Source organism: Hypanus sabinus, chromosome 32 (assembly GCF_030144855.1).
Source record: "Hypanus sabinus isolate sHypSab1 chromosome 32, sHypSab1.hap1, whole genome shotgun sequence".
Taxonomy (NCBI): domain Eukaryota; kingdom Metazoa; phylum Chordata; class Chondrichthyes; order Myliobatiformes; family Dasyatidae; genus Hypanus; species Hypanus sabinus.
In genome coordinates, this window is record NC_082737.1 from 2408948 (window position 1) to 2422337 (window position 13390).

Consider the following 13390-nt stretch of genomic DNA (forward strand, 5'->3'; position numbering starts at 1 on the left):
GAGATGTTGTTTTAGCCAGGGGGTCGTGGATTTATGGATTTCGTTGCCACATACAGCTGTGGAGGCCCGATCATTGAGGGTATTTAAGGATATTGATAGGTATCTAATTAGTCAGGGTATCAGGGTATATGGGGTAAAAGCGGGAAGATGGGAGAATATTTAGCTCATGGTGGAGTGCCGGAAAAGACTCGTTAGGCCGAAAGGCCTAATTCTGCTCCTTTGTCCTGTGATCTTGTGAAGCATAGGGGCTTCTGGATTAGTGATGATCCGAGCTGCTTTCAGGTTCCACAAATGCTGCCAAAAAACGTCTTCCACCTCTGCAAGTGCCAGTCGCTCTGACCTTTCCCACCCGGATGGTGTCGCGAGTGTCTTAAAACAACCTAAATCAAGCACGTCAGTGGAAAAGACACCTTCCAGCTTCAACATCTTCTCTATCAACTTCCTCTTACAACCTTCACGTACCGGAGGTTCCCCCCAAAATTGTATGACTCGGCAATCTTGTTTCCCATTTTCAGTTAGAGTTTCTCGCCGGCTTTTCGCACAGGGACACTAACATTACCGTCACCGGAAAGAAGTTGTGACAGGGGCACCATTCGCTTGAGGGTGTTCTCCCTCTTCGTAGTGTCCCTGACTATCAGTGTCATCCAGGTCCCCTGTACAACCGAGGGCTTCTGTAATTCGGGACTCACCAGTGCCAAAGCAGATAAACGTGATTCCTCTTCGTGGTCTTCCGGAGCATACACCAACAGAGCCTCGGCCTCAGGCATTCGGGAAAGTTGGTTTTTCCATCACAGTTGCTACTTCCCCCGACCGTACCGCGACTGGCATTGATTGGGTGTACCAAACAGTCCCTCATCTAAGTTCATTATCCAGGCTAGTACTGCCACGCACGTCCTCAAAAGCAGCTCGGAACACCGGCTGAATGGACAAATGTTTTCAGAAAGCTCCATCCAACTCCGTCCTTGCAGGCTCCAATTACACTTTTGAAAAAAAAAGGATTTGCCCTACAAGAACTGCCCTTCCTAACACAGTCCAGAATATCAAGGACTAAGGCATTAAATGTATACAGAATTTTGCCGGTATGTTTAATTGCAGGCTTTCCTGTCGACTAAGACCAATAAAGAGGCATATATTGACCGCATCTAAGCAAAACAAGCCCGTATCAAAGATGAGAATCCATAATTGCATTTCTGTGCTCCGTCACTACGAGTTTAAGCGACGGCGGTGATCATTTAGAATAACAGCTCTATTTGCTGGTAATTTTCCATTTGAAAGGGTGTGCTGCATTTCCTGTCAAGAATGCCTTCCAATGAAATTATATATGTGATGCAATTGCGTTTTCCTTCACTGATTTCATTTTTAATCTCCACAGAGACCTCAGATTTGAACACAGTCAAAAAAAGGCAGCTTTCACACGCATATGAAAATGCATCTGAGTTGGTTGTGACTGATTCTTTTACCTCAAAGACAAATGTGGAAGCAGAAATGGAAATTTGAAGTCGCTTTCCTCCAGCAATAAAAATATTGATATAAACGCCAGACTATTCTTTTCGATGGAAGAATGATCGAAGCTACAGCAAATTTCCAAACTTCTGAAACCAATTGACTCAGCCTGTCGAACTGATTCTGCAGTCTTCTGGATCTTGTCAAAAGTAAAAGTACACCGAAAGATTACTGCGCAACAGAAACAACGCATGCTTATGAGAAGAATAATCTCAGTTCAGCACAGAATATATTTTAAAAAAATAAATTCAATACGGAGAATTTAATGGAGATGGTCACTAATATTATAGATCCGCAATTGAAACATAAACATTTCAGTTAAGCAAGTACATAAGACCAACAGTCGAAGCCAGGCCAATGGAGTGATTTGCGTGCTGAATTTGTTGTGGGTGTCTTAAACTACACCAGGGTCATATTTGAACTCGATCAGCCCACATTCATGCGACTGTCGCACATTGATTATTTTCCCGTCTCTGTGAGTGTATGTTTTTTTCATTGTTTTCAACTTGAAGCTCAATTTTATTATCATTTGAGTGCACATACTGCATTCGCAACCAAACGAAATCATGTTCCTTCGCATCAGGGCGCACCTAGAAAATAAACAGAGCTCCCAAATCATAGCAGTACCGTCAATCCGTGAAGAAGATTGTTTATAAAATGCATGTAGTGCGTGAACAGTGAAACCGAAAACAGTTTGGGATGTAGTGACGAGGACGCCATCTCGGATGTGTCAGGGTTTTCTGGATGTGTCTGGCAGCCCGAGGGACGAAGCTGTTGACTAGTCTGGCAGTCCAAGTCCTGATTTTCCTGTATCTCCTGCCTAACTGCAGTGAGTCAAAGAGAAGATATTCAATGTTTCAAAAGTTCAACGGATCAAACGACCGTTTATTATCCAAGTGTTCAACTCGAAATCTTCTTCTCAAGATGTCCGTGGAACTCAGAAAGAAAATAAAGGAAGGCAGCACGATCATCAACCCCAGATCCCACCGTCCATCAAAGAAAGAACAATAACTGAGAGGCACATTATCACGCACAGCCCTCCTCCGGCACAAAAATAGAATAAAAGCGACCAGGCACATCCAGCCCCAAATCGATAGTCCAAGGTGGCATTCAAAATGCAGAAAACCTCGTCGACACTCTCCGGATCCAGCGACAAACCTTTTCTTCCCCTTTTGCTGAGATTTAATAATACTGGAAGTTGGCGCTCACCCTCCGCACTCGGATCGACCCTTCCATCTCCCTCGTTGCTTTAATGGGTGAACAATGGAATCTTTAACCGGCGAAATAGAGTCGAACAAGTCCCGTAGACTTCTTGCCACGAACTTGCTGCACGCTGCTTCCATCTCCTGGAGTTGAACATCGGCTCGCAGCCAGCCCGTCATCTGGTTTCTGCACGCTGTCTCTACCTTGCAGAATCGTCTCAGATTGCAGAGCGCTGGAACACACAAAAGATCTCCCAGCAACTAATTAAAGGCTCCAACAGATCCAAAATCACAACTAAGACGAGGAGCAAACATAAAAGATATAAAATAAGTGAAAAAAATATCGTTTCCTGGTCTATCCAGATGTTGATGGAGGGAGCGTTGTACAGAGGCGCTATTTTGACTGATATTCCAAATAGTGTTCCTGCAGAAGTTTGACTCAATGGGGTTGGAGAACATTATGTGCATCAGTCTCCACATAAAGTGACAAAGCGGAAGGGGCTTCCTTGACGAATGAGCGGTAGGTGTTGTATGTCCAGATTGGATGGTACGTTATGTGCACATCAACGTAATTTGTGCTTTTCATTCTCTCCACGGCAGATCCATTGATGTGCATTGGGCAGTGGTTGATCTGCCCCTTTCTCGTCAACAATCATCACTTTTATCTTGTTCGGAATCAGTTGCTGTTCCCACACCTTTTGTCAAATCTCTCTTGCCTCCTCACCGGCTTCAAACATAGCCAATAAAATCGCTGTAGCAGCGAGTTCAAAGATTCTCCACTCTCTGGCTCATGAAATTGCTCCTCATCTTTCTAAAAGAATGTCCCTGTTTGCTGATGCTGTGACCTCTCCACAGTCACTCTATCAACGCCTTTCAACATTCGATGTTTCAGTGAGCTCAGCTCGCGTTCGCCAATGTTCCAGAGCCTAGAGGCCCAGGCCCAGCATGCTTTCCTCATAAGACAAGCGTTTCAATCCAGGAATCATTTTTGTGAACCTGCAATGAACCTTCCCCGATGTCAAGTGTTCCCGAATTGCTCCCGATGCTCCAAGTGCCGTAACAGTGGTTTATAATGCTTCGATGTTGCATTCTGTCTTTTATACTGATGTCGTCACGAGATGAACGCGAACATCGCCTTTCTCTTCTGCTGCCTGCAAAGTAATACACAAACTCTTCCTGCTTTCTCTGGAGCTTGATGACTGACGTCAGACCTGACAGAATAGAGTGACATTATTTCAAGAATTCATGGGGTACTTGGCGTACGTTCGCCCAGGGGAAATGTCCCAAATGTTTCAGAGTGCCGAATTAAGGTGATAGGGAGAATGGTCAAAGGAGTTTGTGTGGCAAGGATTTACACAAAAGCTCAGTGTCTGGTATATGCTGCCGGCTTTTCTTGGTGTTGGTTGACGAAGATAGGATAGGGTCTGTTGGACAGGCGCGGCACGAATAGAGGGGCTCTGGTGAACTTTGAGGGAAATGGGAAAAGTCTCTTTCGATTTACACAAATATCCTATTTACACAAATTTTCTCTACTTGAGTACTGATATTTTCTGTTCAATGTAAAATTACAATCCTTGTATTTTGTTCGAAAATAAGGAGGAAGGCACACCTTGTTTTCAGTATTTGACTGTTGAGTGTGTTCAACGGAATAGGGTTTAACAAAAGACCGGCAGATGCACGAAGAATTAGGCCGTTTGGCCAATCGAGTCTGCTCCGCTCTTTCATCACAGTTGTTCCAAATTTTCTGTCAGCCCCAATATCTTCACTTCTCTTCGAATCCCTTCATGCCCGGACCAAATAAGAATCCATCAATCTCTGCCTGAAAAATACATAAATGCTTGACTTTTACAACTGCATCTGGCAAGAATTCCGCAGACACAGCACTTTCGGGCGAAAGAAATTCATTCACATCTCCGTTCTAAAAGGATACCCAACATATCTGAGGTTTATTCTTCAGATCATAGTCTCTCCTACCATAAAGAATAAACTCCTCACATCCACTCTATCAAGACCTTTCAAGATGTCAAAGGTTTCAATGCGGATACCTTTCATTCTCGTATTCCTGTGAATACAGGTCCAGAACCATCAAACGGTCTTAGAAACACAGAAAACCTACAACACAACACAGGCCCTTCGGCCAACAAAGTTGTGCCGAACATGCCACTACCTTAGAAATTACTAGGCTTACATATCTCCCTCCATTTTACTAAGCTCCATGTACCTATCAAGGAGTCTCCTAAAAGACCCTATCGTATCCGCCTCCATCACCATGGGCTAGCAGCCCATTACACGCACTCACCACTCTCTGAGTAAAATACTTAGCTCTGAAATTTACTCTGGACCTGTTCCCCTGCACCTTAAACTTCCTTTACTTCTTGTGCCAACCATTTCCGCCCTGGGGAAAAAGCCTCTGACGATCCACACAACCAATCCCTCTCATCATTTTATACACCTCCATCAGCTTACCTCGTATCTTCCTTCACTCCAAGGAGAAAAGGCCGAGTTCACTCAACCCATTCTCATAAGTCATGCTCCCCAATCCAGGCAACATCTTTGTAAATCTCCTCTTTACACTTTCTACGACATCCACATCCTTCCCGTACTGAGGCGACCAGAACTGAACACTGTACTCCAAGTGGGTTCCGTCCAAGGTCCTATATAGCTGCAAAATTATGTCTCGGTTCCTAAATTCAATTACACGATTGATGAAGTCCTGTACACCATACGCCTTCTTAACCATCGAATCAACCTGCACAGCTGCTTTGAGCGTCCTATGAGGCTAGACTGCGCAGGCTCGTGGCGTAGCGCGCCTACGTTTTAAGAAAAGACCGCCATATGCAGCGGCCATCGTCGTAGCGGCCACTACGAGTAGACTGAGTCAGTGTGGTACGACTTCGGCTCAACAGGCTTCGGCGTGAGCAGGCAGTGGTTAGGGTAGTCTCCGGTCAGTTTTACTGTGTTTAGAGTATAGAGAATGCCAGGCAAGATGTTGGAATGTTCCTCCTGCAGGATGTGGGAGGTCAGGGTGATATGCAGTGTCCCTGACAACGACACCTGTAAGAAGTGCATCCAGCTGCAGCTCCTAAAACACAGCTTTAGGGAACTAGAACAGGAGCTGGATGACCTGCGGGTCATTCGGGAGTATGGGGAGTTTATAGTTACTAGTTTCAGGGAGGAATTATGCCAAAGGAGCACCGCATAGGTAATTGGGTTACCGTCAGACGAGGGAAGGGGAAAGTGCAGGCAGAGCAGGGTTCCCCTGTGGCCATTCCCCGTCACAACAAGTATACTGATTTTGATACTGCTGGGGAGGATAAATTATCTGGGACAAGTTGTGGCAGCTGGCTCTCTGGCACTGTGTCTGGTTCTGCAGTTCGGAAGGGAGGGGGAAAGAAGAGGAGAGCGGTACTGAAGGGTTTCGATAGTCAGAGGTACAGACAGTAGGTTCTGTGGTCATGACAGAGGATTCCGGATGATTTGTTGCCCCTGGGTGCCAGGTTCAGGGATGTCTCTGATCGCGTGCACAGCATTCTGAAATGGGAGGGTGAGCGGCCAGATGTTATGCTACACATCGGTACCAATGACGTAGGAGGAAAGAGTGAGGAGGCCCTGATGAGTGAGTATAGAGAGATTAGTAGGAAGTTAAAAAGCAGGACTTCGAGGGTGGTAATCTCAGGATTGCTCCTTGTGCCACGTGCCAGTGAGGGCAAGAATAGGATGCTCTGCAGGATGAACATGTGGCTGAAGAACTGGTGTAGGGGGCACGATTTCAGATTTCAGGATCATTCAAAACTCTTCTGGGGCAGGTAGGACATGTACAAGAGCGATGGTTTACACCTGAACCACAGGGGGACCAATATTCTTGCAGGGAGGTTTCTCAGTGCTATTGGGGGGGGGAGGGTGCGTTAAACTAGATTGGCAGGGGGATGGGAGCCAGAGTGCCAGAGCAGATAGTGGAGCGGGCGTGAAAATAAATAATATTAAAGGTTCGTGCAAATTCACAAATCAAGTGCCTTTAAGGTGTTTCTATTTCAATACGTGGAGTATTGTGGGGAATGCTGACGAGCTGAGTGTGTGGATTGACACGTGGAATTACGACATTGTAGCCATTAGTGAGACTTGGCTACAGGAGGGGCAGAACTGGCAGGACTCCGATGTTACAGACGTGATAGAGACAGAGGGATGAAGGGTGGAGTGGGGTGGCATTGCTAGTCAGGGAAAATATTACAGTAGTGCTCAGGCAGGACAGATTAGAGGTCTTGTCTACTGAAGTCATATGTGTGGAGCTGAGAAACAGGAAAGGTATGACCGCATTAATGGGGTTGCATTATAGACCACCCAATAGTCAGCGAAAATTGGAGGAACAAATCTGCAAAGAGATAGCAGACAACTGCAGGAAACATAAAGTTGTGATAGTAGGGGATTTTAATTTTCCAAACATAGATTGGGACTCCCATACTGTTAAAGGTCTAGACGGATTAGAGTTTGTAAAATGTGTTCAGGAAAGTTTTCGAAATCAATATATAGAGGTACCAACTACAGAGGATGCAATATTAGATCTCCGATTAGGAAAAGTGATGGAAGCCTGTGTAGGGGAACACTTTGATCATAACACCATTAGTTTCAACTTGATCATGGATAAAGATAGATCTGGTCCTCGGGTTGAGGTTCTAAACTAGAAAAGGGCCTAAGTTGAAGAAATGAGGAGGGATCTAAAAAGTGTGGATTGGGACCGGGTGTTCTCTGGCAAGGATGATATTGGTAAGTGGGAGGCCTTCAAAGGAGAAATTTTGAGAGTACAAAGTCTGTATGTTCCTGTCAGGGTTAAAGGAGAAGTGAATAAGAATAAGGAACCTTGGTTCAATAGGGATATTGGAAATCTGATAAAGAAGAAGAGAGAGATGTATGACATGATAGGAAGCACGGAGCAAATAAAGTGCTTGAGGAGCATAAAAGATGCAGAAAAAATCTTAAGAAAGAAATCAGGAGGGTTAAAAGATGACATGACGTAGTTTTGGCAGTCAAGGTGAAGGATGATCCAAAGAGCTTCTACAGGTATATTAAGAGTAAATGGATAGTAAGGGATAAAATTGTTGCTCTTGAAGATCACAGTGGTTGATTGTGTATGGAACCAAAAGAAATGGGGCAGATCTTAAATGTTTTATTGCGTCTGTATTTACTAAGTAAACTGGCAAGTGGTCAATGGAAATAAGGCAAATAAGTGTTGAGGTCATGGAACCTGTACAGATTGAAGAGGAGGAGGAGGTGCTTGCTATCATGAGGAAAATGAGAGTAGATAAATTCTAAGGACCTGCCAGGGTATTCCCTCTGACCTTGAAGGAGCCTAGTGTTAAAATTGAAGGGGCTCTGGCAGATATATTTAAAATGTCTGTATCTCCGGATGAGGATTGGAGGATAGCTCATGTTTTTCCGTTGTTTAAAAAATGCTCTAAAAGTAATCCTGGAAATTATAGGCCTGTAAATGTGACGTCGGTAGTAGGTAGATTATTGATCTAAGAGATAGGATCTACAAGTATTTAGATAAACAGGGACTTATTAGGCAGAGTCAGCATGGCTCTGTGCGTGATAGGTCATGTTTAACAAATCTATTTGAGGATTTCGAGCAGGTTACACGGAAAGTGGATTAAGGGAAGGCAGTGGATGTTGCCATCATAGGAAGGCCTTTGATAAGCTCCCGCATGGGAGGTCATTTAGGAAGATTCAGTCGCTAGTTATACATGGTGAGGTAGTAAATTGGATTAGATATTGGCTCAATGGGAGAAGTCAGAGAGTGGTAGTGGAGGATTGTTTCTCTGAGTGGAGGCCTGTAACTAGTGGTTGCCACAGGGATCGGTGCTGGGTCCATTGTTATTTGTTATTTATATCAATTGGATCAGAATATTTGCTGATGATACAAAGATTGGAGGTGTAGTGGACAGTGAGGAATGTTTTCAAAACTTGCAGAGGGATTTGGACCAGCTGGAAAGATAGGCTGAAAAATGGCAGATGGAGTTTAATACAAACACGTGTAAGGTTTTGCACTTTGCAAGGAAAAACCAAGGTAGAACATTCATGGTAAATGGAAGGGCTCTGGGGAGTGCAGTAGAACAGAGGGAGCTGGGAGTACAGATACAAAATTCCCTAAAAGTGGCGTCACAGGTAGATAGGATAGTAAAGAGAGCTTTTGGTACATTGACCTTTATAAATCACAGTATTGAGTATAAGCGTTGGACGGTGTGCGGTTTTGGTCACCGAATTACAGGAAAGATATTAATAAGATTTAAAGAGTGCAGGGAAGGTTTACAAGGGTGTTGCCGGGACTTGAGAAACTGAGTTAGAAAGAAAGGTTGAAAAGGTTAGGACTTTATTCCCTGGAGTGTAGAAGAATGAGGGCAGATTTGATAGAGGTATATCAAATAATGATGGGTATAGATAGAGTGAATGCAAGCAGGCTAGGGGAGAAGAAAACTAGACGTCATGGGTTAAGGGTGAAGGGGGAAAAGTTTAAAGGGAACATTAAGGGTGGCTTCTTCACACAGAGAGTAGTGGGAGCGTGGAATGAGCTGCCAGATGAAGTGGTAAATGCGGGCTCACTTCTAACGTTTAAGAAAATCTTGGACAGGTACATGGATGAGAGGTGTATGGAGGGATATGGTCCAGGTGTAGTTCAGTGGATCTAGGTGTAAAACGGTTTGGCACATCCAAGAAGGGCCAGAACGTCAGTTTCTGTACTGTAATGTTCTATGTTCTATATAAAGCATCCTTGCTTTATAGTTCCGTCTTCTTGAAAGGAACACAAATATTTGAATTCCGTTCTTCACCACTTACTCATCTTGAATATTAATCTTTCGGCAATCCTGCAGAATGACTCGCACCCTACTTGCACCTCACTGTTTTTGCACCTTCTCTTCATTGAGAAAATAGTCAACTCTTTAATTTCTTCAAGCAAATATATTCCACATGCCATTTCTCTGCCCATTCACCGATCTGTCTATCTATTATATCTCTCCACTTTCTCAGAATTATCTGTTCATATCATCCGCAGAATCGGCAACAAAGCCATCAGTTCCAACAACCAAATCGTTGGTATATGATGGAAAAAATACACTGTGTGACAATTCTATTCGCCAGCACACAGGCTGAAAAGGATTGATTTTTTCCCAACCTTTACCTCCTGTCAATCAGGCACTGTTTTAACCATGCTGCAAATGTTTCCTGCATTACCAGGAGATCATCGTCTGTTAAGGAGCCTCACGTGTGGCATCTTGTCAAAGGCCTTCTTAAAATATTAAAATATTAATGCACAAAAGCAATGGTTTCAGGTTTGTCTATTCTGCTTCTTATTTTTTGTAAATAATTCCAACAAATTTCTGAGGGATGAATATCTCCCGAGGAAACCATGCTGACTGCCGTATGTTTTACCATCTGACTCCAAGCACCCTGCTATCTCATCATCAACAATCGACTCCAGCATCTTCCTAGCCACTGAGATCAGACTAATTGAGTACTGTGGATAGTTTTCTTCTTCCTCGTGTTGATGGAAATATAGATCGGTTTCACTGTTATATAAAAAAAATAACTCCTGAGATAAAGTGGCGCGAAAGAATACCCGTTCAGCCAATTGCGATGCTCACTGGAGTGCTGAACAACGTCAGGAAGCAGATAGGATTTTAAAGGGAATCATTACAAAATTGTCATACTATATAATTTTACAAAAAAGCGAATTATAAAAAAATAAATGCTGGGGATCTTCCGCTGCTTTACAACAGCATACGAATTCCGGTTGAAGGTTGACCATGACTTGAGATCAGGTTAATGACTTCGCATGGAAAATCTTACTCTTTCAAATAGACTACCACACGTTTTGAAGTTAACGTATAGAATATGTGAAGAGCCGACTGTACAACGTAGAACACAACAAACAACAAATTAAGCATTAAACCTGTCAAAGGCGCTTTCACTTGCATCTTTCAAAGGGTTTATACCAAAGTGTGAGATTCTCCAAGATCATATGGATAGTTGAGGTTAAAGTGCCTACATTTTCTTCGGAGGTGCCTGAGGAGGGGTAGTTTAGGGTGTGTTTAGGGAGGGGTAGCGCCTCTGTTGGGGGGGGGTAGTAGCCGTGCCATTTTTCAGATCAGCTCGTCCACCTTTGGTCCCCACCTGGCGCTCAGCTCTCACCTGCGGCTCCAAGCAGCTGCAGCATGCGCAGCGGCCACACACCAGTAAACCGTCTCGGCAGACATGCCAAACCAGAGGAGGGTAGCCGACGGGATCTGCCTATCCCGGCGTGCGAAGTCTGACCCTGGCAGATTGAACGGAGGAGATGGACGAATGGTCCAACGGTCAAGAAGGGAGAGCAGCGGGCGTTGGTGGAGCGTTAAGAGCAAAACAAAGCACATAAGACGTCCTGGTCACCCACCGAAAGAGGTGGTGATCACTTTAACCTCACACGGAAGAAGGCCAAGGCAAACCTTTGTAACCTGCCAAGTACATGATTTCTCAATATGTCCGAGCGGCCTGGAGGGAAATCGTCCGCCAACTGGAAATTCCAGATGCGACCTAACAACTACGACGACACCTTCTTGATCAGTAATTCAATAAGAAGCTGAACTTCCAAAGAATTGAAATGTCATTATGTGCATTGGATACCTTCAAGTATCGTCGGCCCCAAGTGGACTAAGAGCCTTGTGGATTTGAGCTGTTAAGCGTGAGTGTGATATTAGTTAGTTTGAATATGTTAATTGCGTTGTTCCTTTAAAAATCAAGACAGCATCCGACCCGCAAATTAGTTCAATAGGTTTGATTGGCTTGTTTTATTTCACATCTTCACGTTTTCCTCCAAAGGTCTATTTAAAGTTCAGAATTTAAGAATAATTTTACTTGACAACTGTATATAAAATTATACAGTGACGTGTGTCGTATTCATTAAAAACAAACACGGGTGAAAGTGCGCTAGACCCAGCCGGGAAGTGTTACCACACAATATGTGCCAACGTGGTGTGTCGCCAATATTCGGCTGAACAACACCAAACAACAGCAAAACCAAGCCCCTTTACTTCCTCACACCCACATACACATACATTCCTTAACCTCAATTCATTATTCGAGCTCCTGTCGCTAGCGGACATGTTATTGGGACTGCAGACATCGGACTTTCACCTCCAGAGTGGACACCGTCCTCCATCTTGTGCATCGATTCCAGGGCTCGCGGATCACCGAACATCAGAAGTCATAATCCCAATGGTGGGATCTCGAATACTGTCCCTGGAACTCCTGTCTCACCAATCCGCAACGTCAGAAGGTCATCCTAACTCTTATGCACGGAACTCAGTGTCTAAAAACAAGCGACTACTTGATTTGCATGGGATAGTCATCAGTCCTTCATTCATACCATACACTTGTGACGACATCCGACGCTTTCAATGGGCTTCTTATATCCGCGTGGAAGTTCTTTAAATAAAATCAGAAACTTCGATTTCTCCTCTTTTTAACCGCACATCCGTGTTCGTAAAACCCAAAAAGACCCCCATCTCCCCTCGCTGACGTCAACACGAACGAAAAGAAAACACACCAAAAAAAAACACAAAAAAATTGCAAAAGAAAATCAAAAACGCATCACTACCTCACTTCAAGGTTGCAGTCGGCGCCTTTTTATTCGCTTTGTGACGGTCATCAAACCCTCCGGCATGTGGAAATTTTCCAATAGGTTAAGAACGTCAATTCTCCTCAAGACCTAACCAGTTCAAATGATATTTCCACTGTCGTTTCTTGCAGCCGCAACACTCTCAGGATCCAAATCACTGCGTGAGCCTGTCTTAATCCAGAAAAATACAGAAAATTAGTCGTCTTTTTGAGTCTGGATTCCACTGTTGTCACTGCCAGAATTCGGCAGGGCACCATATCCGGCAATTGCCCTCGAGAATATGCAGTTGTCAGCTAATTATTATTTCATTGTGACAGCATTTAACTCGCTTCTTATCATCGTAGTGCTTAGCGAGACCTGAGCAAAGCACAGCAACTTTTCGCTGCCTGCTTGTATTCTGCTTAGTCTGAGAAATTCGACTTTCGAGTCAACTGAATCTGAAGTCTAGCGGTATTGGTTTTATAATTAGTTGTTCCTTTCGCCATAGTCTTAGTTCGTTTCCCATTTGAGAATTTTATTTAACGGCCCTATTTGGCCAAGACATTATTGCATAGCTGCATCGACCTGTTTGTGGCCTCATCTTGACGGTAGATGAGGCCATGGACAGACATATCTGAGTGGGTGTGGTCTGTGGAATTGAAGTGTGTGGCCACAGAGAGATCCCGCCACTGCTAGAGGACCGAGCGCCACACAGTGTTGCCTACGAATAAACATATATTGCCGTTCTCAGCGCCTGACTCTGATATGGTGAGCATTGAGGAAGTCATGGCTGTAGAGAGTGGGAGCATCATTATGACATATTAGTCCTGATCAATGCCGTTTTCTCAGTTCTCCTGAGTCAAGATTCACTTAACCATTTCGCCTGTCGCCTCCCTTAGTGGTGTTTACAGTTCCACGTTTTTCCACGGCAAAGCAGCTCGATCTGTAGTGGTGATACAGCTGAATACTAGCATCTTCCTATCCCTAATACAGACGAAATCCTGTTACAGGGGCCCTCTCAGGGCGAAATTATAACTTCCCTCATGAAACTGGTTTCGTC

The 13390-nt window shown here is 44.2% G+C and overlaps 1 protein-coding gene across 1 annotated transcript in view; it reads left to right on the plus strand.

The window, feature by feature from the left end:
* The first annotated feature begins 11212 nt into the window (after positions 1 to 11212).
* LOC132384376 (probable G-protein coupled receptor 139) overlaps positions 11213 to 13390 on the plus strand; it is a 49387-nt gene continuing 47209 nt past the window's right edge. Inside the window, exon 1 of the mRNA XM_059955481.1 lies at positions 11213 to 11297. Within this exon, the coding sequence (XP_059811464.1) occupies positions 11213 to 11297 (85 nt within the window). The remainder of the gene's footprint in view (positions 11298 to 13390) is intronic.